The sequence below is a fragment of the Miniopterus schreibersii genome (genome assembly GCF_964146895.1).
Source record: "Miniopterus schreibersii genome assembly, chromosome: 7".
Lineage (NCBI taxonomy): Eukaryota > Metazoa > Chordata > Mammalia > Chiroptera > Miniopteridae > Miniopterus > Miniopterus schreibersii.
This window is the reverse complement of record NC_138108.1, coordinates 41,739,530-41,766,982: the sequence shown is the minus strand read 5'-3', so window position 1 is coordinate 41,766,982 and position 27,453 is coordinate 41,739,530. Positions and strand designations below refer to the sequence as shown.

General features: G+C 39.5%; 1 protein-coding gene across 1 annotated transcript; it reads left to right on the top strand.

Moving 5' to 3' along the window:
• Window positions 1-1,329: 1,329 nt before the first annotated feature.
• On the top strand, window positions 1,330-26,531 carry PDK1 (pyruvate dehydrogenase kinase 1). The gene is made up of 11 exons (XM_081143491.1): window positions 1,330-1,581; window positions 3,321-3,462; window positions 5,403-5,474; window positions 7,485-7,669; window positions 7,975-8,070; window positions 9,106-9,183; window positions 10,422-10,498; window positions 12,266-12,364; window positions 19,062-19,172; window positions 22,906-23,019; window positions 25,086-26,531. Exons 1-11 carry the CDS (start codon window positions 1,380-1,382, stop codon window positions 25,224-25,226), a joined length of 1,317 nt encoding a protein of 438 aa, XP_080999617.1. The 5' UTR covers window positions 1,330-1,379; the 3' UTR covers window positions 25,227-26,531.
• The last annotated feature ends 922 nt before the right edge of the window (window positions 26,532-27,453 follow it).

Sequence of the window (27,453 nt, the reverse complement as noted above, 5' to 3'; positions counted from 1 at the left end):
GCACTGTTTTCCAAACAACTGATTGTAAAGCTAACAGGAAAGCAGGCGTCCTGACTATGAGGACTGATAATTAAAGACACTCTTTAGAATCAGTAAAGAGCCAGGTATGCTGAAGAATGACTTAGCTTATTAGTACCAACAGAAATTCCTTCTATTTATGTATTTCCCCTTCTTTTTCTCATAAAAACCTCTTGCTTTCACCCCATAATCAAAACACTGATTGGGCTGCTGTCAGAATCAGTGCTTCCGGAATAAAATCAGTGTTTATTTTTTGTGTGATCTCAAATAAACACTTGTTGCCTCTCACTGTGGCTTATTTCAAGGTTAAAAAAAAAAGGACATATAAATTGATAAACTTCATACCCACGGAAAAGTAATTTGTTGCATCTAAGACATACTATAAAGCACTGGGGGTGGATATAAGGGGAAGCAGCAGTGGGGAGAAGGGACAGCAGTTTTTTTCACTGTAGACTGTATCCTTTGCCGCTCTGTCTATGCGATTAAACCAATATTAGAAATTGTCTAGCCTTATATTCACTATTTAGAAATCTGGAAAGGGTGGAGCAGCCGAACTGTGACCCTAAGACGACAGGTACAGAGACAGGCAGTGGGAGTGCAGGGCCCCTTAAATACATTTGCTGACTATGCCAAGCGTGCCTGCAGGCAATGCTTCACGTTGCCCGCCAGCGATCTTCTCTCGGGACGGCTGTCACCGATACCGTCTAGGGCCACACTCCCAGCGCTCACCATTCCTACTCATGCACCACGCCGGGCAAGGGGCGGCTCCTGAAGCTCTCGGGGCCTCAGTTTCTTCACCTGTAGATGGGGCTGGCATCACGGAGGAGAGTTTCTACCGCGCTCGCAGCAGCACCGCGGCGTTTCGAGGCTTCTGGCCGAGGCAGCAGGAAGGTGGGCTTTGTCCCAAAAGGGGGCGGGAAGGGGGTGCACCACCCCGGCAGCGCGACTCAGCCGCCCGGGCCCTGGCAGGCTTTCCGGGAGGAGGCCGGGACCGCCCGAGCCGGGGAGGCGCCCCCGCGGCCTGGCCTCCACCCTCGCCCCGCGGCCTCCCGCCGCCCGACCTGCGCTCGCCGGTCCCGCCCCGCGGCGCGGGCCCCGACCTCCGCTCCCGGGCGGCCCCGCGCGCTCCCGCCTCCTTCCCCCTCCTCGCCTCCCCCCTCCCCTTCTCCCTCCCCCTCCCCCTCCCCTTCCCCCTCCCTCCCTCGCCCTGACCCAGCCCCGCGGGGCGGGCGGCCGCGGCGGTGACAGTTGCTGACAGATTCCCCGCCCCCGCGGCTCGCCACGTCCCTCACGTACGGCTCGGGCGCGGTGCGCGGCGGCACCTGGCGCGCGGGGCTGCGGCTGCTCCGGCGGCGCTCAGCATGAGGCTGGCGCGGCTGCTGCGCGGCGCCGCCTCGGGCCGCCCGGGCCCCGGGCCGCGCGCCCGCCGCTCCAGCGCCGGCCGCAGCCTCACGTCGGCCTCGGCCTCCGGCCCGGCGCCCGAACGCGGCGTTCCGGGCCAAGTGGACTTCTACGCGCGCTTCTCGCCGTCGCCGCTCTCCATGAAGCAGTTCCTGGACTTCGGTGAGTGCCGCGCGGGCCTCGGCCTTTGTGCGCGGCCCGGTCGCCTCGGAGCCCCCTCGCCCCGCCGCCCCGCCCCAGCGCCTTAGGTGCCGCCGTCCGCGCTCGCTCGCGGGCGGCTCCTGCCGCGCGGGGCCGCCGCCCGCGGGTCGGATCCGTAGCGGGGCGTGTGCCTTTCTCTGCGTGTAGCTGAGATCCCAGAGGGGCCGCGGCGGAACCTCCGGCCGCCCCGCAGCGCACGCGTGCGGGCCGTTCCCGAGGGCCGCGCTGCGGGAGAGGCTGCCCGGGGCCTCGGGGGTCGCGCGCGGACCCCGGAAAGTGATGGTAGGTGCCGGCTCTCTGTGATGACTGCGTAGAACTGGCGTGACGGTGGGGGAAGCAGGTTATAACCGGCCCAGTGTTTCATAGAATGTTTTTCTTGCCACGGGCTTGAGTGTTTCCGCCAATAGCACATTCATTTCGTCAGCAGCAAGTAAGTGTTGAGCACGTGTAAAGTGCATGAGTACAAGATGCTGAGGTTTACCACATTTCACCCCCTAAAAGCGACTGCCCATTTTCCTCTTCCTCTGATGGCTGCTGTGTTGTTTTTTTCTAGGAAGTATGCAACAAATTAACAGAGGAATCACAGAGTTAGGCTCTGACTTCTCATAGGAGGTGTTGAGAGGAAAAGGGAACACTCTAATACACTCTAATGAAGTCATAAAACTTAAATAGAAACAGTTATCTTCTGCATTGTTAGTGTTGTTAGGTCACGAACGGATCCCTAGTGGGCTTGAAAGATACCAGCATGGCTGGTAACTTTATCTTAAAATTGTGGTTTACAGTGGCAATTTTTTTTTTTGGCTCAAGCGCTCGGCTTTTGTTTTTACTTTAAAATGACTCTAGTGTGATTAAAGGGTGAATTTAGCCTTGTTCACAAGTATGTCTTTCAACTTTCACAAGAAAATGTTTTCCTTTAATACCATAGTTCCTGCTGTTGACAGTCTAATTTTTGCTAAGGTGGTCTCTTGCTGAAATAGCGAGATTAAATTAGCGACTTTAAAACGCATTGCCGAAATGATCTCTAACTTTTTAGCTTAACTTTACACAGAACCACTTGCCAGAGGACGTTCTGTAACTGTTCGGCTTAGCATCCTGTATAGAAGTGGAGGAATGAGCAGGCTGCTTTCCAGGACTTAGGCAATTGGATAGGACCTGCTGGGGGAGACGCTGCATGATGGTTGCTCAACAGGCTTTGTTATTTTGTGCTTTTTATTGCCTGAAAGCCCTTCTCTACGTTTACTCTTTGGTTATGGTAATTAGTATAGTGGTTCCCATGCACGTGACAAAATTTCTCTGTTTGTTAGACAGGTATTCACTTCTTATAAACCAAGACTTAGGAAACGTGTTCTAATGATGGCAGCAACAGTTTATATAGGGTAGGCTGTGCAGGTCCTGTTAATTAGACTCCTCACCTTGCTCAGACTTGCTCAGGTTGCCTTAGATCTGAGACAGGGGATCCCAGTAAGGATGCAAGTAATGGAGGCAGGAAAGTTGCTTCATTGCTCTGCACAGCAATCGGAATGTCTGAAATTGGAAGGTTATTCAGGATGCCCTAGAGACTGGGTTATCTCATCCCGGCCTTCTCTTCCTTCCTTACCCTGTCATTATGGTGATGCTACCCCTTTGTTTTTCTCCCTGCCTCTTGGCTTCTGCTGCCTCTGGCTTTCACTTACTACTGTTCCCACCGTGTCTGGTTTCAGGATCTGTGAATGCTTGTGAAAAGACCTCGTTTATGTTTCTGCGGCAAGAGTTGCCTGTTAGATTGGCAAATATAATGAAAGAAATAAGTCTTCTTCCAGATAATCTTCTCAGGACGCCGTCAGTTCAATTGGTACAAAGCTGGTAAGATTCCTGTGTTTGTAATTTCGTTGGAGTTGTGGACTAAACTCAAGTTAAAGCAAATAAATCTTTTTTTACTTTTTAGTGGAATCTTAAGGTAGCAGCAGCATTCCAGTCCTCCTTTTTTGGGGTGCATCTGGGCTTATCCCCTGAATCCTGGATTCTGTCACTCCTTGGTCTTGAGAAGAACAATCAGAACTACACAGAAATGCAGACACTAAACTTAAGATTTGTGTTATTAAATGTGCAGGGATGTTATGTTATAATAATTTCTACCATTTGTTGAAGTGAGGGATTTATATACAGTACCTTTAATTCTGCTCAGTAGGCATTATTATCTCCATTTTACAGATGTGGAAACAGGCTCCAACAGGCTTAGTCTTTTGCCTAGTACTGGAGCTGGGATTCAAACCCAGATTTTTTTGTTTCTACTATGTTATGATGCAGTCAGAAAGATGAAGTGTATTAAAGGGTGCATATTTTTATATAAAATGAATTTATTTTATTGAAGTATATATTTATAAGTCACATAAGTTAAAATTGTTACCATTTTAAAACAATTAGAAGTTATTGGAATCGTGTAGAAACTGTGATCTCTCTTCCAAAAAATCACAGTAGAGTTATGAAGGGTGTGCATCATATGTGGCCACCTGTATACATCCTTTCTTATTAATGTTGTTAATAGTGTTATTCTCTTAATCACTAAACATTTCAAACAAAAGAGTCTTTAAGAGTTTAGTCGTAAATGAAAAAAAATTAGCTGCAAGACATTGCTCAGTAATGATTCATTGAGACCCTCACTTTCCTTTTGTAGGCATTATAGTTTGTGCAAGAAGCTGATCTAACATCAATTTTAAATAATAAGCGAAAGAACAGATAATTTTCTCTGGAAGCTTATTCCTGTTTCTTTTTAATTCTTCATTAAAAAATGGCATATGCTGCATTTTAAAATCCGATCTGTGGCTAACATGTTGTAGGTATTCAGCTCTCTCTTGAATAAAGAGCACAGTTTTTCTTGCCAATGAAGAGAAAGTTAATGGTTAAAGGGAAACTGTATATATCAGAATCACTTAACTTTGGAATGTAGAGAGGCAAATTGCTTGTCAGCAACAGCTTTCCAAACCAACATATGGATTTGCAGATTTTCTAAACACTTTTATTGCCCCCCAGATGTCTGCTGAGTTAGGGCAGTTAAGCAGACCTTACATTCTTGAAGGTCCTTGAATGATAGCAAGGTGTTTTTAGCTCTGGCCTTGCACTGCCACTGTGCTTGGTGGCATGACCTTGAGAAAGTAATTTGGCTTGCTTTATTTGGCTGCTTCCTTAACAGGTGATTTGCTATCTTGAATTGTTAGATAAATTAAAACCTACATTCTCATGACTTTTGTGTTTTTGTTCAGTTCTGTTTAAAAGAACTAGTTTGGTGTAGATCATAGGCTTTCAACAAATATTTGTTGGTTGGACATAAACATCTGAAATTAAAGCTTAAAGCATAGACCTTTAAGTTAGACTCTTGGGCCAAGGTAGGCTGGGCTCTCCATTTTCCTGAGACTAAGACAAGTTTGCCCATGGTCACATAGTTTTTGGTTATAGATCCAGTTCTCATGACAATCATTTATACTGTAATTTACAGTGGTAAATTTAGGAAATTTAAAAGCTATTTTAGAGTATAAAAGTTTAAAAAAATTAAGGAGGTAGGAAATCTTGCAGTTCTTCAGTCAAGATTAATGTATGCTTTTAGGAGAAAATGTGCACTTTCTACTAGTTTGTGCCAGGAACTTTGCTCACATGTGATTGGGTATAAAAATCCTACTTCAACCAGAATTTTATAGCACTATTCTAAATTAAAAATTAAGAAATGTTAAAATACCTTTTGAGCATTTTCACAATATTGAACTCCCAGAATGTGAGAGAACAGATTTACCCTGTTGACTGTATTTTAGGTATATCCAGAGTCTTCAGGAGCTTCTTGATTTTAAGGACAAAAGTGCTGAAGATGCTAAAACTATTTATGAGTAAGTACACTATTTTGACCTTATTCTGAACATAATTTTTGTACCCTTTAAACATCATATAAACATATAAATGTATTGTGTTTAAATCTGCTGTTGGGTCACTTTAGGGAAATTGATGAACTTTTAGTTTCCCACTACTCTAGAACATGTGGCAGTGCATTTGTCTAAAGTAGCCCATACAGGCAAGGCAAGTAACATAAATTAGTAATTGTGCTGGGAACAAGAAATGCTTCATGTTCCTCTGAACTCCAGTATAAGAAAAGACACAGTTCAGATGTGATGAACAACAGATATCTAGATGTGGCCTCAGTGCCACTTGATGGAAAGTGAAGACTTTTAACCTGGAGAGTGCCTGCGTCTAAAGGACAGCCAGCCTCAGCTCCAGCCGATCATGGCCATACCGAAACGCTGCCCAGATTGTCTAAGTTTTTGGTGTGTTTAAAAAAAAGCCACAAGTCTAGATTTTTAATACAAGAATCTCCCAATTCTAAATGATAGGCAAGTAATTAAAAATTTAAAAAAATACTAAAGGTCTACAAAAACATGTCTATGAGTCTCTAGTGTATGACCTGTGGTCTGTAGGATAATGTAAGTAATATGACTACTTTAATAACTAACATGTCAGAAATGATAAACCCAAGTAGTCCCCTCAGGCAGTTACCTACTTATTCCAATGATTGTTGCTCAAAAGTTGGAGACCACCTCTTTTGTTGTCCTCAATCGTTTATACATTTTTTGACTGTAAAGATGATGGCAGCACTTCATTTTTTAAACACGATTTTGGTCTGAAAATAACATCAAGATTTATTCTATGCCTACTTATGGAGCACATTGTACATGAATGATGTCATTTAATCTTTAGAACAATTCAGTTGAGATAATACATGTGCACAAAGGGGTTAAGTAATTTAAGGTAGCTTAAAGGTCATAGAGCTAGCAAATGGTAGGACCAGAATTTAGACACAAGTAATCTTAAAAGTAAACATTATGTTACTTTTATGTTACGTGGATTATGTTATCTGAACCTTCTGGAAACAGTCATTCAGAGCAGTTAAGCAGAATAATACTGTTTAGTGTTTTAAAAGAAGAAAGGTGAAATAAACTAATAAAGGGGTGACTAGAAATCATGAGATGTTCGTTATTTTGAGGAGTTTTATTGTTTGTATTTTGGATTAATAGTTTGGTTTTGAAGCTAATTACAAACTAGACATTTCAGAAATGATTTGAGCTATGAGAGCATCATTGGAATAAGCTAATAGTACTCAAGATGATGACTTTGAATAGGAAAGCACTCTTTTGAAAGTGTAAATTCTGATGGGTATGTTACAAAATGGATTTTGTTACTCCATAATTAAGACCTCTTTTCTGTTTTATTTAGTTCTTTAAATTACCCATGCAAGAATGTCTTCTAAATGACAGAAATGGGAAGGCCAGATGATTTGAAAATTTTTCTTTTCACACAACAGTTGACGTTTCCTCTCCCATTTTTAAACTTATAGGATGAGTGAAATTAGAATTCTTTCCTACTTTTCTGTTCTAAGTGGTTCTTTCTTTCTTTGAACCGCAGGGAATAGTTTCAGAGCAGACAGGCTTTATTGGCTTATTCGTCTTCATTCCTTCCAGAGCATGTGTTCCCTAGAAGCAAGTGCTCTGTCTTACGCTGAATGTCCCTGGAAAACCGTCCTCATAGTGAGTGCTGAGATGATCGTAGTTGACAGTGGTTAAAGAAGACCACAGCATATTTAGGATCATGTTTTGTGGCAGCCTTACTTTTAAGACTTCCAAGAGAATAATTAAATTTCAGAAGTTTTATTTTGGAGGTTCTTACACCTTCAGACTCAGTATATTTTATGATCTGAAATATATTTACACAAGTGTAGGAAAACATGCACCAAGGCTCCTTTTGCTGAATTGGGGATCCCTTGCCTAGTGTAGTTGGTTAAACTTAGATTTTAGCATTAAATTCACTTGTCAAAATACTTGGCTGTTTTGAAAGACAGGTTTGTTTAGCTTTACAGATACCGTGATACGGATCAGGAACCGACACAATGATGTTATTCCTACCATGGCTCAGGGTGTGATTGAATACAAGGAGAGCTTTGGGGTGGACCCTGTCACCAGCCAGAATGTTCAGTACTTTTTGGATCGCTTCTTCATGAGTCGAATTTCAATTAGAATGTTACTCAATCAGCACTGTAAGTGTCTGGAAGTCAAGAAAAGAAGCTAAGTAAAGTGTGTTGGTATATTTTAAATTTATTTAGAAAACTTCCCTTTAAGGAGAATGTTTAATTTTACTTTTTTTTGTGTGTGTGTGTATTAAAAGTAAATAGACTGCTATACAAAGGAGGTGTTTTTATGAATGTAAAATACTGTGTTTATGTTTAAGAAAAATATTTGTTCTATTGTTTGGCACCATTTAGAGAAACAGTTTTCAAATCTGGAAAGGGCATTGGATATTTTAGCTTATTTTGTTTGTCTTTGATATTTTATTTCTTAATAGCTTTATTGTTTGGTGGGAAAGACAAAGGAAGCCCATCTCATCGGAAACACATCGGAAGCATAAACCCAAACTGCAATGTAGTTGACGTTATTCAAGGTAAATACTAATAATTTCTCACTTCAGAAAGGATGCAGAAGTCAACATTGTTGAGTGTTAGTTCTTGCTATTAAAACAACTATTTATATCATGAGATTAAAATGTTAGGAATGAATATATGGGTTTGCAAATAACTTTATAATGTTAATTGTGCCTCGTGTAACAGATGAATATTTGCTGATACATTGCTTTGTTAGGCAAAGTATGGTGATACTATGAGGGCATCAGTTTCACTTCAGAAAATTTAAGCCCCTTTCCCCCCTTTCTAACTCCCTGTACTAGGAGCCATAATTTATAATAGTTTGGTTTTCGTCTTCCCATACTTTTTTCTGTTTATACCGCATATGCTCATACACATACATGATTGCTAGTCTTACGTTGTTTTTAGAAAATGGGGTAGTCTATGTATATTTTTCTACAAGTTTACAGACATTGTACCATGTTCAGTACATATGATACACCCCAGGTTTTTGAAAGACTGTATGGATGTAGCAGAATAGATTAGGACATCCTCCTTTTGATGCACAGTTTGTTCTCATTTTTTCTATTACCACAATACTGCAGTGAACATCTTTAGATATATGCTGAGTTTTGCTAGTATTTTAGAAAGGAAGATTCCTAGAATTAAAAACATTTAAAGTGCATTTAAAATTTTGATACTTCCCCCCCCCCCAAGGTAACAAACAATGAATGAGAGTGTCTTTCCTAAACCCTCACCAGCTCTAAATGTTTGTTATATGTATTGTAAATAATTTCTTCAGCCTGCTGTTTTTCTTTACTTTGTTTATGGTGTCTTTTTCTATACAGATGTGTGTTTTGTTTTGTTTTGGCATTGTATCTGTCATTTTTCCTTTATGGCTATTAGGCTTTGTCATGTCATATTTAAAAAGACCTTCCCCAAAGTAAGATTATTAATGTATGTTTTCTTCTATAAAAATTTTTAAAATTTCATTTGTCAGTACTGTTGCCTCCTTAATGCATGAAACAGATGTAAATTTATTTAATGCTTTTTTTGTTTGTTTTGATTCACACTAGATGGCTATGAAAATGCTAGGCGTCTATGTGATTTGTATTATATTAACTCACCTGAACTACAGCTTGAAGAACTAAATGGTAAGCCTGACGTTGTCTTTTCCTCAGTGATCAGTGTTACGATTACCTGAAAATGAATGATAAGAATAATTTAGATTTGTTTTAATATAAAAGGACTTTTCATCAACTTATTCATTGGCTGTGAAAGCTGAGAGAGAGCAATCATGTTAAGAAAAAATGTGTGTGTGTATAGTTAATGTAGTTGGATTCTTTCTGAAAGACATTTTGGTCTTTTTCCCATTTAAAAAATTTTTTTAAATTGATAATGTTGATTCTTTGCTTATCTTTGGTCTTCTGGTTAGAAAAAAATGAAACCAAGAAAATTCTGTTTGACTTTTATATGCACTTCAATAATGTAAGGTTTACCCTTGAAGATTTTTACTTCCTGAGTTGTAAATCATTTTTACTGTTGAGGAAGTAAAAACACTGGAGGTGTAAAAGGAAAGAAAGATGCTCATTTGTTTGAGAATCTTTTAACTCTGATGGCCTGTTTTTCACCTTGACTTGGTGCCTTTGGGACAAAAAAAGGTTTAGGTGCCTTGGAAGGGGATTTGTGAGTCTTGCTGTTTTTTCTAGAGGGAGAGTAGTTAGAAAGGGGAAAAACATTTCCTAAGTTAACATGTTCCTTTAAGGAGAATAAAATTAAACAGGCTTTTACTAGGTTGTATTCTGGACAGCAGTGGAAGAAGTTATCCAATTGAAAATAGAATTGCTTGGTGTTTTTCTAAAGCCATATTAATGCTTTTGGTCTATAACGGTACATTCAGTAAATAAGAATCACAATACACAAGCGATAGCCTGGGAACCTGAACTACTGTGGGCAGTTTCCAGATGTCCCACCCGTGTTTCCCAGGGGTATTTTATTCAGAGGGGAATCCAATTTGTTGTCTGTATTAGAATCCTAGGATATGTTTTGTTCCAAGGTTCTGTTTTACACACTTTCTGCCCACCAGGCCCACCTGGGTGCCTATTAAATGGTTGACTTTAAGGTTGAGAGTCCTTTACAAAGACTCATCATCATAGAGAAGAGTAGGAAGGTGGGTTGGTTAAATTATGCAGGACTCGTTGTCACTGACAGGTAAATCTAGGTGAGCGTGGGGTTCAAACACTGATATGGTGAAGAACTGGTGTGGCACTTCTCCCCTAGATGATACTGTCCTCCACAGTAAATGTTTCCTTTTCATCACTACACAATATATTCTTTAAACTGCTTTCAGCACATCTCCCTGTACTTGATATCTCTCTCTTCTGCTCTGTAGCAAAGTCGTCAGGACAGCCAATACAAGTGGTGTATGTGCCGTCCCACCTCTATCACATGGTGTTTGAGCTTTTCAAGGTTTGTAAACTAGTTTACATACCTCTCCCAGCCGTTCCCTGGGGCGAGGCGTCTGCGCGGAAAGTTAAATGCCGGGTTTTCCCCAGTTTCATTAAAAGGTGTCATTTCACGTTCAGCGTTGTGTCACATTCCTGGAGATCAGCCTTTTGTCAGCACTGACGGGCCTCTCAGTGTGGTGGTAAGCTCCGACTGGGGAGTCAGAAAGACCTGGGCTTGAGTTCCAGTTCTGCCACTTAATTATGTGTGTGATGTCAGCCACGTTGCTCAAGCTTCCTGAGACTCAGTTTCCCGTTCTGGAAAACAAGGGTAATACTATCCATATTATGATGAAGACTGGAGAGAGCGTATCAAATATGCAATACAATGTCAGCACATTATATGTGCTCAATAAAGTTATATTTTACAAAACAAAATATTTAGAAGAACGATTCTTAACTGTTACCCTGAAATGACCAGAGTCCTGATGTGTGGTTTTTGTGTTTTTTTGTGTGAAAGTCATTTATATTGACTAATAGGGTTTCTGCTGTTATATTTGCTTTTTACAACAAATTTTGAAAACTAAATAAAATTATGCTAGTAGTGTTGAGAATACATTTTTGCCCCCAATAACATTTGCTGGTAAACAGGAAAGTGGGTGATAAGTAGTGCAGGTCCCTGTGGCTGAAAATGACACTCTAAGCCAAGCCTGTAGTCTCTCTTAGTTTAGTTACCTTGTCTTCAGCCAGCAGCAAACTAGAAGAGAGAAGTGGCTTTCAGCCTGATAATGCAAAAGAAAAATATACTAAACAGAGAAAAGCTGATGATAATGTCTTAGAACAGCAAGGGTTCAAGAATGCTCTTTTGTTCTAAGACAGCAAGAAAATACCTAATCCTTCCCCAGATCATTCAATCAGAGTGATTAAATAACTGATTGGCACTTAAAGGATTAAAACTAATTTTTTCCTTGAAATTTCAGTCACATAAAGATCTTGTTCCCCATGATGCTTAATAAAAGAAATACTATCATGTAAGGGATTTTATGTAATGTCAGTAATAATGGCTTCCATCTGGAACCTAATCTCAAGTGGCCTTTGGTAGAGATGATAGACTCAGTCCTGATTGGAGTGCCAGGGTCACACTTTTTTCCAAATTCAGCCCATCTTTTGCCCTTTTTACTTTATCTGGTCTTACCAATTTCTATTCCAATGTGACATGCCATGTTATCATTTAGTGCTTATGACATGTTGGCCATGTGTACCCTGTATCCTTTAGAAATGAATCAAAACAGTTTTACAATGTAGATATCCTTAGTTTCCAACAAGTGGTAAATTGGATTAATTTCTACATCATAATAAGACCATTGCTGTTAATAGTATATGAAAAAAAAATTTTTTTAAAGCAATGTATGACAAAATGGTTCTTAAAAAAAGAAATGAAACTGTTTTCAAAAATAAGATTTGTTTCTTATCTATTAAATTATAAAAGCATTTGGATAGAATTGTCTGCTTTAATGTAAACTAGTTAAAAGTGTTGAGACAGCTGGTTTTGCAAAATATGCAGAATTTGGTTGAAATTTTTAAATCAAAGTATCTCACAAGTCCTCCAAAACTGACTTAGTAATATTTTTAAGAAAGTAATTCTTTAAATATGATTATAAGAATTATGATTCTTTGGCATATTTAATACTATCGAATTAAAACTTAAAATTTAAAGTGATGCCTATGTAGTTGAAAATTATAGTTTCTTTTTTTAAAGTTGTATTTTTAATGTAAACCTAATGTGTTTCAGAATGCAATGAGAGCAACCATGGAACACCATGCTGTCAAAGGTGTTTATCCACCTATTCAAGTCCACGTCACACTGGGTAATGAGGATTTGACTGTGAGGGTAAATGCTTTTTGTTGTTTTTTTTAAAAAAATTGATGTACAGGCATGCACATAATTTCTAGAAGGCATAATTTTTCTTAGGAGAAAGAAATCCTGTCCCTAATAGCTAATAAGCTCATTGCTTCATTTATCTGGCAGATTATGGAATTATCCCTTGAGTCTATTTCTATTCTGATCCCTAAATCAGGTTATTCAAGTTAAAGTAAATCCTGAGACAGAGAGTTTAGCAGTGATCATGAATATATACTTTGATACCCACTTTGATAAATAAAATATAAAATATTTGGGTATTTGCAGTGTTATGTAGATAGTACATAATTTTTCATTTTTAAACAATGCTTTTCATTCTACTTTCATTTTAATTATTCCATTTGAATCTCATAGTGACTCTTAAGTTAGGAGCACAGGCAATTTTATTCTTAGTTTTACAGATAACAGACTATGACAGTGATTAGGTTGTGCCTACACAGTGAAAAAATGACACAGTGCCAGGCTTTTTCCACTACATTGTTGAGATAGCCCAGTTTCTTAGAGTATGGTGATGTTTCTCTTTTTTTAAATAAACATTTAAAAATATCTCTTAAAGTAATAAATACAGATAGTATAAAACTCAAATATGTCAGTTCCTGGTCATTTGTGAGTTACTACTCAGAGACAGTCTTTCAGTTATTTCTTCTGGGAATTATTGCTACATTTTTAAGTAGTATTTCAATTTTGCTGTTTCTGAAATTAAAAAATTTTAAATGGCAAATACTAGCTTTCTGTTATGGTAGCTGAGGAATTAGTACCTCCTCTCCCTTACCCAGCTTCAGTTGCAATTTTCTCAGTATTTAAGGTCATACGTGGAATTATGGATTGAAAATAATAATCTTGAAGACTTTTGAAGGCATCTAGTTTCTCTTTTTTTTTAAGTATATAATTCAGTGGTTTTTAGTATATTCACAAGGTTGTGCAACCATATACTGTCTAATTTCAGAACTTTTTTTCATCACTTCCAAGAAAAACCCAATGCAGTCACTCCCTGTTTTCCCCTCTTCTCAGTCCTTGAAAATCACTAATTGACTTTCATGTATGGATTTCCCTATTCAGGACATTTAATAAAAATGCAGTCATACAGTATGTGGTCGTTTGTGACTGACTTCTTCCGCTTAGGATAATGTTACAGCATGTATTGTACTTTATTTCTTTTTATGGATGAATAATACTCTGCTGTGTGGGTATAACACATTTTATTTGTCTAATCATCAAGTTGATTGATATCTGGGTTGTTTTCATTTTTTGGTTATTATGAATAATGCTGCCATTCATATAGAAATTTTGATGTGAACATGGGTTTTCAATTCTCTTTTTTTAAACCTAGGAATTGAATTGCTTTTAGGTAACTCTGTGTTTAACTTTTGAGGAACTGGCAAACTGTTTTCCAAAGTAACTCATTTTACATTCCCACCAACAATGTATGAAGGTTCCGATTTTCCACATCCTTGATGACACTCGCTATTGTCATTCTTTTTGATGATAGCCATTCTAATGGGTGTGAGTGGTATCTCATTGTGGTTTTCATTTGCATTTCCCTAACGATTGATGATGCGTCTTTTCATGGCCATTTGTGTATCTCCTATAAAGAAATATCAATTAAGATCCTTTGCTCAGTTTTTAAGCGGTTTGTCTTTTTATTGTTGAGTTATAAGAGTTCTTTTCTATTGTCATAGAAAATAGTGGAGCTCCTTTCTCCACTATTTTTGCTGACATCATCCTTGCTATTCCTTTTGAGAAGACTTATGCTGATTCCAGTTCCCATTCCTTTGTACGTGACCAGTTTTAGTTTGAGGTTTTGTTTCACTGAGCTTTTAAGATTATTTGTTTAACTGAAGCTTTAAAAATTTTTCAGCTCTATTCTAAAATTTCATAATGATGTGAGTTGGCGTGGCCCTTTCCCTTACTCATTGGGCTGGGCCCTTTAGAATTTAGAACTTCTCCTGGTCCCTTGATACTTTCTTTCCTACTGTTGTGCTTTCTGATAGTCATATTTGGAGGATGTTGGGCTTCGAGAAATGATCCCCTTTTTTCGTATCTTTTTCTCCTCTTTTTTAATCTGTTTAACTTTTTGTTCTACTCTGTGAGATTTCCTTGACTTTAAATTCCCAGCCCTTCTATTGATTTTTTAGTTTCACTGTATTATTATACACTTTTTAATTTTACCTTCTTTTATCACTCTGAGGATATTAATGATAGCTGTTTTTTCAAAAATTAATTTGTCTCTGCTGTCTGCACTGTTATCTCTGAATTTCTTTTTTCTGTTTATCTTTCTGGGCTATTCATTTAAGAGTGAGACACAAATAAATACATAGCTGTACCATCTGTTTGCTGAAAAAGTAATGTATCACGTTTTCTCCAGCCCAGATGCTAATGTGTATCTGTTTTTTGGTTAGTTATGTGTCGGCTACTTGCCCACTAAGGTTTACTTGATTCAAAATAAGTCCCATATGACTTCTGCTTTGGGGCTTCAGTTATGCTACAGCATGATTCTTGTAGCTTTCTCTGCTCCTATTTTTGTGCTTTAGCCTATTGGTCTGCAGATGCTTTCCATTATTGTGGTTATCTATCACCACACGGATCAAGGTTCACTGAGCTCCTAGGCACTCAGCCAGAGACTGATTCTGTGTTGGTGGACAGACAGACCATGCTTAGGGAACCTGTCTGTTTGGTATAAAGAAAAGTTCACAATGACCTAGCATTTCGACTTCTAAGTATGTCTATACTCTGAAGGTTTAAATACAGATGTTCAAGCAAAAACTTACACATGGATGTTTATAGCAGCATTATTCACAATAGCCGAAAAATAGAAGCAGCCCAAATGTCCATCAGCTGGTAAATGGATCAACAAAATGTAATATATATCCATCTAATGGAATATTATTTGGCCATAAAAAGAATGAAGCATTGACACATGCTGCAACATGGCTCCTGGAACATTGAAAACATGCTAAGTGAAAGAAACCAATCACAGAAGGTCACGTATCATATGATTCTATTCATATGAAATATTCAGAATAGACAAATATAAAAGGGCAAGAAGTGGACTAGTGGTCGTTTAGGAATGTAATCAGTAAAGTGTCCAGGGTTTCTTTTTGAGGTAATGAAAATATTTTAAAATTGACTGTTGATGGTTGCACAGTTCTGTGACTATATTTAAAATCATTGAGTTGTGTACTTTAAATGGTTGAATTATATAGTCTGTGAATTATATTTCAATAAAGCTGTTAAAAAATGTTCGTAAGGGTCTTGAACAGACTGTTCTAGAAGCCCCTTATAAAAGCCCTACCTGTATATTGGGCTCTGCCTCCTCACATCCAGGGTCACATGACTGCATCTACTCTTGGTATATCTTTTTGTTAAATGCGTATTTTAATTTGCTTCAGTAGTGATTCATCCCCATCACTTACCCTAGGCTTTTAGGATCAAGGTCTGGGCTTCCCCCCATTCTTTTAGTTTGTTCAAATTCTTGACATTCTTCACCTCTGCTGAAAATCCTGTGAGTTGTTTTTCTCTTTTAGATCACTTGCTGCTCCTTCAGATTTTGTGTTTGATCTCTATTCATTAAGTAATGCAAGTGTTGCAGCCACATATCTTTTCAATTAAAATGTAAATGTCTGAAGAAAAAAAAGAAAAAAAAAAGTAAATGTCTGGGTTCATTCACTGTTGGTGACTTTATAAACTTGACATTGAAAAAGATGTTGAGTAAGAGACTTCAGGAGCTCTGGGTGAGAGTTCAGGGTTAGTAAATTTCCTGCCTTCAAAGCTGTCATCAAGTTAGCTGTGGTTCATTTCCCTAGGACCAGAAATTCACATGAACTAGCCCAGAGAGCCAAATGTTATGGGCAACAGGAAGTTAGGGATGACACCTCTTTGGTTGGAGAACATTGAAAAGTGATGATTTCATGCACTGAAGAGAAAGCTTGACAAATAATTGGCAAACTCCTCTTCCTCAGCTTCCTGTTGACATTACTCCCCACCACCTATTTCTTTCATAATCTCTTTTCTTTCCCTTAGCATAGGCTTATGTATCTGTGAGTGTAGATTTTTTTTCCAAATTATCTTAATCAGAGATTTTTTTTGGTTTAATTTTCACATCTCTTTCTCAGTATATTTGTTATCAGAGTGCCATTCTTCTTGTCTTAAATATATACAGACCAAACATCTGTCTCTCTCCCATTATTTCCTCCCTCCTTTTTCCCAAAGAACTCAGACCTTCTGGTATAATATCATCTCTTACAACTCTCTTGGAAACTCTTTTGACCACTTTAAAAATCTACTGGTTCCTGCCCGGCCGGGCGTGGCTCAGTGGTTGAGCATTGACCTAGGATCCAGGCAATTGGGGTTCGATTGCTGGTCAGGGCACGTGCCCAGGTTGCGGACTTGATCCCCAGTTGGGGGCATGCAGGAGGCAGCCGATCAGTGACTCTCTCATCATTGATGTTTCTATCTCTCTCTCCTCCTCTCCTTTCCTCTTTGTGAAATCAGTAAAGATACATTTAAAAAAATAAATAAATGAAATAAAAAAATAAAGATCTATTGGTTCCAGTTTATTGTGTTTTTGGCTACAAAGCAAAGGAGGTTACTTTTAAGAGTCTCGTGCTCTACTGACCTAGATAGCCGGACACTTCCCAGGAGGTTACCTTTATTTACCTTTATCAGTTTTTAACTATATTCCTATGACTTAGCTTACCCCCTTCACCTCTAATAAGAAGATACCTCTCAGTCACTTCTGTCCTTTCTGCTCTGCTTTCTGCTTTTCTCATACTCGCCAGTGGCTAGAAGTCACTTCATGTTTTATGCTTGCTGGATGCCAGAAGGTTAAGGAAAACGAGAAAATATTTATGGAATTCTATCTTTTTATCTTAATATCTATTCTAATATGTTGTTCCCTTAAATTAATATTTATAGAACCCTCACACTTCTGTTACCAGCATATGGGCAGGAGAGCATTAAAGACTGAGTAATTAATGAATTGATGGATCTCAGAAAATACCCAGACATCTTTATTCATATTACTAAAATAAATCTTTTCACAGGGCTTTGAATTCATGGCCAAGAACAATTTCAAGCATAATGCCACAGACAAGTTCTTAATAAAGTCCGTGTATATTTTTATACTGCAATTATCTAATTGTAGATATATCAGAGGCAAGTCTTCAAATGGTATCTCAAAGTGAATTTTTATTTTAAAAATTAAAATAGCTATGTGATTTTCTTTGGGAAAGAAATATATAGCAGGTCCTCGAATAACATCATTTATTTAACATTGTTTAGTTATAACATCGATAAGATGTCATAGGAACGTATCTCTTGTTTATATCAATTAACCTGCAGTAAAATTGTTTTCCTTGTATATCATTCCACCAGAGTTTCGAGAACCTATTGATGATGTGAAGTGAGGACTTAATGTATAAACATACTGTAAAAATTTTAAAAGACTATAGAAAAACTTAACTAGAAGCCATCTGACCTTATTGACTTCATACATAACATTCAGAACTATTTTTATATCTATGCATATCTATATGCCTCTGTTAAAAGCAGATTTGTTTGTGACAGCTATGTTATACTATAGATAGTAGACTCAATTTAGATTTTGTAACAAAGGAAAATGGCTGTTCTAGTAGATTAGAATGGAAGGTGTACAACAACTAGAGAAGTAAGTCCATGTTAGCTGTGAAGGAAAAGAAAATGACAATTTGTAATAAATTATTAAACCCAGTCTACCATATGATTTGAGTTGGAAAATGACATAAGTACAATATAAAAACCTATGCACCTTATAAACTCACCAGAAAGTTGTCTGAGAGTGTATGCTGTGAAATGGTTGGTAGATGAGATTCTGCAGCACATTGAAGTGAATCTGCTTTTTCCTCCCTGAAAATGAAAATTATACTGTTGCTTTCCATAATAGAAATAATTGTGAAAAAAATTCAGAAACTAAAAACCCAAAAGGAGATCACTCATTATTCCATAGACAAAAGTATATCATTACAGACCTTTTTTATAATTTAATTTTTACAAAATTAGAATATTATAAATGCATCTTCATAACTTTTTGCTATTTAACAAGGTTTTGTGAATATCTCTTATGCCAATACATACCATTCTATACATTTAAATATTCTGTTTTAGAATGTACATTAGTTTATTCAAATAGTCCCCTATTTAGGATGTAATCCAGTTCTAGCTTTTCTCCATAGTGCTGTGATGGATAGTCTTACACGTTCTTTGCATACTTTTCTGATTTTTTTTTTTAGGATAAGCCTTGTTGGGTCAGAGGGTTTATGCATTTTTCATCTGGTTGTCAGACTGCCCACCATAAAGGAATAATACATTTATGTTTACATCCGAGATAGGCCTAGTTTATGCAGCATTTTGTGCTATACTGAAGTGTTAGTGAGACTTTAGTAATACACAAAGCCGCCTCATTGAACTTGTATCATGATGGAGTTTATTATGTATTAGAATTTCTTGTGTTAGGTGAGTTGTGTTAAGTCCAGCAGTAAGGAAATTGTTTACATTTGCAGTTTGGATCGCATGATACTCATTTTGAAAAGCTGTACTGTGCAGCCAGCAGTTAAACTATGACGCTGAGTATGTGTCTGTATTTTGCTGTGTATGGGACTTGGTCATAGTGCATGATCCTTTCTCATCTTAGATGAGTGACCGAGGAGGTGGTGTTCCTTTGAGGAAAATTGACAGACTCTTCAACTACATGTACTCAACTGCACCCCGGCCTCGTGTCGAGACGTCCCGAGCAGTGCCTCTGGTATGTGATCAAGAAATAATGAAGTGTGTTTCTGTGAATTGCCAAAAAGAAACCCAAACAAATTGGTTACCAAATAAATCAGCTGAGCCATTCTGTAGGGTACATCCCAAGGAAGAAGGGAAGCTATTAGGAAAAACCCCCACTTTTCTCTAAATTTAAACAGCGTTAAATTTGGGTTATTTTTTTCTTTTGATTGACAGCACAAGACAGAGTATTGTTTTAGAGGTCTCATTGCCAAGCTTGATAGTGATATGTTAGTTGTTTTCATGTGGTAAACCGCATTTTGACATACTGTTTCTAATGGGAAGACTAAATTAGCAGTTTTACTGGTATTTGGTCAATACTGATTTGATCTTCAGTGTTGATTTTTTTCCTCAAGTACTTACAGTAGAAAGATCTCATATTCTAGACTCAGAAATAAGACTAGAGATCTGATCAGTTTAATCACCAACCTGGAAATGGCTCAAATTATAATTGTTTTGCTGGTATTTTTTATTCATCTTAATAGTCATCTGTTTTCAGGTTTGATAAGATTAGCTTTTAAAAAAAATGTTTTTATTGATTTTAGAGGGAGAGGAAGGGAGAGGGATATAGAGATAGAAACATCAATGATGAGAGGGAGTCACTGATCAGCTGCCACTTGCACGCCCCATACTGGGGATCGAGCCTGCAATCCGGGCATGTGCCCTGACCGGGAATCAAACCGGGGACCTCTTGGTTCATAGGTCAACACTCAACCCTTAGCCACACTGGTTGGGCAAGATTAGCTTTTGAATTGACTCCATCGTTTTTCTCCAACCCCCAGAAAAGCCCTTTGCCAGTTCTCTAACCTGTAATTCTGGAAGAACTGTTGTTCTAGGCTTGGAATCTTCTTTGGCATATACACTGGAGTTATGCTGTGACGTGATGAAACACAGTATAAGTGGATCTGGTAACACTAGGAAGTTACCAGAAGGACTTCATTATAATATTTTTACCTTTCACACAGCACAAATTCTGTAGCTACAACTGTGATATGGTTCATGTCTTACAAAATTTTACAATGATTAATACAGTAATGAGCTTCTCAAATGGAGATATATGGTGCCCGGGGTAGGCATTCATGTGCCAAGGGGCAGGTGAGGTCAAATAATAAACACAAGCATCTTCTTAAAGTCTGATTTTACTCTAGAAGTAAGAGGAGAGAAGGGATAGGCTGCTTTTGTAGTAAACAAATATTGTAGAATTTTTGTGGAGAGCAGCATAGCATACTGGTCCAGACTTTGGATCAGAACTGTCTGATTCTGCTCCTGACATCACTACATTTTAGCTGTGTAGCTTTGGGAAAACTGTGGACCCCTTAATATCCCAGTTTCTCCATCTTTAAAAATCAAGTTATTGTAAGGGCTGACATTTATATATGTAAAAATACCTTTTATAGTGCTTGGCACAAAGTCAGTGCCATGTAAGTGTTTGTTGTTCAGGATGCAGAATTTATGCAAATTTTTAAGAAAACAGGAGGTTTGACATGGCACAGGTTCCCCAATGTGTCTACGCAGCCTTACCAAGGGGAAGCCTGTTAAGCTATTTTTGGAGCCTCCCTCCTAATGTTATGACCACTTTGTAAGCGGACCCAGTAAGCAAGCACTGGGGCAGCTGGAGGAAGACTGCCTACCAGCCTCAGGAGTGGTCATCCTGTGTTCTTGACTACTGAGAGCTTCCTCCATGTGGGTGCCTTCTGGCGGACGTCTACATGGGCAGAATATCCTCACACTGGAAGCCTGCTTAGACAGGACCATCTGCGTTTCCTCTTCCAGACCTCCTTCTCATCATCTATGCAGTTTCATTTTCCCCAAGCCCCTGACCAGCCAGTCAGCCAACCTGTTTGCCACCCGTGAGTCCATGTAGGTGCTGCACCTCAAGTTCTGCCCACGGGCAGGATTTGCCCCTGCCCGGAGAGGTTGTAGTGCAAGCGCAGTCCACTCCTGGCTGGTGCTGGCATCTGGTGGAGATCCATCAGTGGGCCAGGCCTATGCTGGTTTTCTTCTCTAGGGGAAGCCCCAGGAGTTCATGGGTGTGGTTGAGGGAGAGGCAGTGATGAAGCAGATCAGGTCATGGCATCCTGAGCCACCTGTGAAATTTCCTTGGGGCCATTTCTGGAACTAATTAATGTATCAGTCATGGTCCCAACAGAAAAGAGAGCTCATTCAAATGATAATTAAGGAAGGCTTATTTACAAAGAGACTAATTACAGAGCTATGAGTAGGGATAGTGTAGACATCCAGGGCTGTCACCGCCCAGAATCAAAGGAAGAGGGCAGAGAAGTTAGCAGAACCTAGAAAAGGGGAAGGTTGCATAGTAGCTGCTTAGTAACAAAGGGCCCAATCTGCCCAAGGAAAGCAAGCTCAGGCAGAAGGAAGCAGGGAGTGAATACCCTGACTTGACTACCTCTGAACTCCTACTGGGTTCCTCATTGGCCGGACCCACTGGAGGCAGAGGGCATAGGAATCCACTGACATCATCCATTCAGGTCAGACTCCCGGGGTGAGGAGACATGAAGAATAGGTAGTTGACTTGGAGGGGTGAACACACACTCTGCCTAGAAAAATCAAGTAATAAGTGGTGGAGATAGATAAACCTGGAGCCTGGATTTGTTAATAGCACTCTCATTCCTGAATCCACATAAGCTCTTAACTAAAGTGTTGTATGAAATGTCATTGAACGTCTCTTTTGGTGATAAAAACCGATTTTACATTTATCTAAATGTTTTGCTTTGTATTAAATAATTGGTAGATTTATTCAGGTAAAGAAGGTCATTCCAGATATTGGGAACAGGATGAACAAAGACACAGAAGAAAAAAATTGCATATGTTTGAAGAACTTGAGAGCAGAAGATTTCGTTCAGCTGGACTGGAAAGTGGGAGGCAGAGACTTGATCTTATGGGGTCTTGAAAGCTCTTTTAGAAGTTTAGATTTTTATTTCAAGCCAGTGGGTGAGGGGATGTGCTTTGAAGATTTTTAAGCAGGGAAGTGACCTGTAAGTGAGAATTAAGAAAGCAGAGCTTTTATGGATCCCTCCAGGTTCAGAACACAGGCTAGAAGTTCATGGTATGAAGTCATGAGCTGTATCTGTTAGGTTGCAAAAAGGCTTTTTCCTTTCTTGCTCCTAAAAGAGAGAACATGTGTCCTAGCCGGTTTGGCTAACTGGTTAGAACTTTGGCACTAGGACTGAAGAGTCCCAGGTTCGATTTCGGCCAAGGGCAAGTACCTTGGTTGCAGGCCCGATCAGGGCTCATGTGGGAGGCAACCAGTGTATCTCTCTCACATCGATGTTTCTCTCTCTCCCCTCACCTCCATTCTCTCTGAAAAGCAATGGAAAAAATATCCTTGGGTGAAGATTATAAATAAATAAATGAATAAATAAATAAATAAATGAACATGTTTTGTATGATATTGCCCAAAGCAGTATTGGGATACTCTAGAGCAGGCCAATGAAGAAAAGCAACATGCTTTTTCAGAACCCCCAAGTCGTTTTATAGTAGAAGGAATGAAGACTTCTAAATGACCAGAGGGGAGTCATCTAATATAGTACTCAGCTAGGCTACAGCTTGATCATTAGAAATTCTTAGGTATTAGTTGGTCTCTTAGATACAGGCTCTCATGGCCCTGGGGTACTCAGTAGTGTTTGTTTTTATTAGATAAGTATTTCAGTGTGTGGCTTTCTGAATAAAATTCCATTTTCCTCACACAACAGGCTGGTTTTGGCTATGGATTGCCCATCTCCCGTCTTTATGCACAGTACTTCCAAGGAGACCTGAAGTTGTATTCCCTCGAGGGCTATGGGACAGATGCAGTGATCTACATTAAGGTAGTAATTATAGTTTTCTTGAGTGAATGAGATGTCTCTTGATAAGAAGAAAAGATGCCAATATTTAACTGTAATGAAATTTTCCTCTGCCTCATGCTAGTAAAATAGAAGTATTATGGTTTTTCACATAGGACCTTGTCTTTTTTGACAACTGACCTTTTTGACTCTGGGAAAGAAGTACTCTTATCTGTAATGATCAGGACTGTGGTTGTTAATGGAAAAAAAGTTGGGTTAAAGTAGGGAATCATAAAAAGTTTTATGTCTTACAAATTTGATTTTAACACAAAGCACATGAATGGACATTGATCCACCAATCTTTTGATGTTCTGCTCAGGCCTTTTCTTTGGTTCTACAGATTGAAGTTTCAGTTATCTTCTCTGCAGAAGCTGTACTTACATTTTTTGGGGGGAGAGGGGGAATTCTTTAAACAAAGAAACAACCAAGTACACAATCCTTTTTTACTTGTATGCAGTCCTTTACAAATGTCTCTGACTCTGATTTGACAGCAATTTTTATGTGACTTTCCTTCATGAGTTTTCCCAAAGTATTCATCTTAGTTTTCAAAGAACCCTCCCATCTTTTTTCGCACTTTGTTTAAGTAACATTTGATTAAATTATGTATTTACAGTGACAGATGTAATTGCATAAACAGATTTGGGAACAAATATAGGTGACTCCTTGGTAAGCCTATAGCTCACCTGGTGTGGGCAGAAGCACTGAGCCTCCTCGCATTGGATGTTCCATGTGTTTAGGCGGAGATCAGTATATTTTACAGGGGTGGAGAGCACTGAACCCCAGCAACCCACTGGATTGGTTAAGCTGTTGGTACCTAGTTATTTAGTGACGCTAGTTTCTTGTTCTGGCCACTAGATGGCACCTATTTTACAGGAAATGCTGAAAACTTTGTATTGGAAAAAATAAATTTATCTGGCTTATTTATTTTTACCCTCATCCAAGGATATTTTTCCCATTGCTTTTCAGAGAGAGTGGAAGAGAAAGAGAGAGAGAAACACTGATGTGAGAGAGGCTCATTGGTCGGTTGCCTCCCATATGCCCCCTGACCCAACCCATGTATGTACTCTTGGCCAGAATTGAACCGGGGACCCTTCAGTCCATGGGCCAATGCTCTAACCACTGAGCTAAGCTGGCTAGGGCAGTTCTGGCATATTTAAAGAGAATATATAGGTAAAAGATTTTTAGTTCCATTTTGGAAAAAATAGATGACAGGAAGTCTTATAGAATCATTAAAATCATCAACGTCAAGTACCTTCCTTAGCATTATCAGAGTGAAATTTATAGTTCAATATTTTCTACATCTTGGGAAATGCCTGTGGCTTAAGTTCTACTGAAATATCCCAACTTGAAGATGATGAGGAACATAGTTTATTTCAAGTTCAATAGAATAGTGAATTAACGGTAATGATATTGGAAACATGAAATTATGCATGATGCAGAAACACATGTGCTGTAACTGAAATTGGTGGCTCTAATGGCAGGAGGAAAAGACAGGATCAAACTGAGGGCCAAGAATGGTTCATGCAAAGGCCAGGATGCCTTAGACATAGTTTTATATTGACTGTTAAGAATATTATGTTGAATTTTTAAAAGTACAGTGACTATACTGAAAAATATAGTATTCTAATAATTAAAATAGAGTTCATTAAATGATTATAACATTATATATATTAAGATACATATGTCAACTTTTGTGCTTTTATACTTACATGACTTTTTTCATTAAGGAACTTCTGTTCTTTAATGGGTCATGTTTTATAAGAGGCATCTATTACACTTGTGTCAAATTTCAATCCAGTGGCTTTCAGGCTGGTGGAGTTACTCTAAACAACAAATTCAGTCAACATGTACACCAGGCAGTGCCATAGACTTAGTCAGTAGAACGTTTCAATTACATATACTATGTAAAAATGTATGGGGACAGTGTTATGATTAATAGAATACAAAGCCAATAAAGTATTGTTTAATTTGTAGTAACCTTTTTGCCACTGTATGTTTTCTTAAATATGGATTCTAAAACATGCCCAACTTAGGTCCTGCTTTTCTTTCAGGCTCTGTCAACAGAATCAATAGAAAGACTCCCAGTGTATAACAAAGCTGCCTGGAAGCATTACAAAGGCAACCATGAGGCTGATGACTGGTGTGTCCCCAGCAGAGAACCAAAAGACATGACAACGTTCCGCAGTGCCTAGATACACTTGGGACCCCTAGAACATCCAAATGTGGCTTTTGTATTAAATTTGGAAGGGATGGTGTGCAGAACTACATTATACCAAATACTTCACGTCTTTTTCACAACTATTTGGGTAGAATAAATGGAAACCAAATTCCGTTTATGCCTGTTAAACCTGCTAAAAGGATGAAGTTGTACCTGTTTGACACTTATATTTTCACAGTTAATTGAACGTATTTTTAAACAATCATAGTTTTGATCAACTTTCCCCTTTATGGTAGACTTCAGAAGAGTATAAATCTTTGGGTTTCTACAGGAAGCTGAGTGGTTTTGTCAAATACTTTTCATTTTTCATTTGTGTCTGTGGGAAACATTTTCTTAATAATACTGATTAGCTAGTTAACCATTTTTCTGTTATTTGGAGGAGTTCTGCCATCCTTTACTTGGTGGAAACTGTAGTACGATGGTCTTCATGTTTACCAGTGATTAACTACAAGTAAAGCAGAAACAGTTGTCCTGTTAGTATAGAACCAGCTACCTTAAAGCTTCTACACGCATTGTCTTAGCTCTGAAGTTAACTTACCATTTAAAATTTTTATTACAAAGGATTATAATGATTAGTTCTGTGTGGATGTAAGCCTAGATCATTGGTAGTCTACTTTGAATGTGCTTGTGATTATACCAGAAACAAACGAGCAGCTGCTAACGTTCTGGAGAATAAATTGTGGGCAAAGCAGTGAGTCCCAAAACCTGAACTATGGATTGTTGAGATGACATGGGGGAGCTTCTGAGAAAGAGCTCTGGGTCCTGCTCCAGACATGCTGGATCAGGCTCCCTTAAAATGCTAAGTGAGTGATGCTTCACCTGCTTAGGAAACCGTGCTTTTTTGTTGTTAATCCTCACCTGAGGATATTTTTACTTTTTTTTTTTTTTTTAAGAGAGAGTGGAAGGGATGGGGTGAGTGGAGGGAGAGAGAGTGACATGGATGTGAGAGAGGTCGATCGGTATGCACCTGATGCAGTCGGGATTGAACCCGCAACCCTCTGGTGCGCCGGCCGAGGCTCTAACCACTGAGCCACTGGCCAGGGCGCAGCTGTTCTTTTAAAGTGAGTAATGAGGATACCACATGTACTGAAGTGACAGATCTTTAGGTTTTCGTTTTCCCCTACCCAAAGGTCAGACTTCTCATCTCTAGGCCAGACAAACTGAACCTCCCAATTAGAAGCATGATTTGAAGCAGGAGACAAAATGACTACTGCAGAATAGTAGGTAGCAGAAGGATCAGAACCATGAATGCACGTCTTGACAAAGAACATATATTTTATAAGAAATACCTAGACTTTGTTATCAGAAAAAAGGCAGTTCGGGCTGACCGCAGCAGTCCTTTGCATTTATATGGGAATGTGTACTCTACAGGATACTTCGGTGTATGGTGGTAGCTGTTGGGCTTTCAAACAGACTCAGAGCCGGGTGTCACCGGTGTCACCGGGAGTGGAGACAGCGAGGCTGAGTGGCACAGAGCTGGGGCCAGGGCCCGGCTGTGTCTGCGCGCCCGGCAAGTTGGGAGACTGTGTTTAGTCCGATGTACCTCATCTTCTTTTAAGGTGGCAGGGAAATACACTGAAAATAAATTTTAAAGTAGGATTTTAAATGTTTAAAGAACAGCTTTACTACTTAAATGGGGGCACTTTATCTGGAAAATACGTCGAGTTGAAACGCCTCATTCTCAAGAGCATTACATAAGCTTAACAATTCTGTATAAATCTGTAAACTGGCGGGGGGGGGGGGGGGTGTTGAAGGGTATTAGTCTAGAACCCTGGTTGGAGAGAGGAGGATCCTGGGGCGGGGCGGGGCGGGGCGGGGCGGGGCGGGGGGGGAGGGGGGGTGGTGCCTGGGGCCTCTTTGCTGGAAAGAGCTCTTTTGCCTCGCCTATTGTTCCTTTATTATGGGTTTTGTGCAGAACAATAGGACATGCTAATAGATGATTTTACTGGTTCAAAACGTTACAGTTTTTTAGCTTTAACGCGGGAGGTGGCCTTGGCTGTGGCAGGGCGCTGGGGGCTCTAGCGGGGGGGGGGGGGGGGGGGGGGGGAGCCGGCAGCCGTGGGGGCGGGGTGGGGGCGGCAATCGCAGGGCGCGCGCGGTCCGTGCCGTGGGAACCGCGTCCAGCGGCGGCGCGCTGCCCCCCCCTCCCCCCGCCACCACTTTTTTGGCTCCTGCCCCGGGATCCCTCCGCCAGGCGGCGC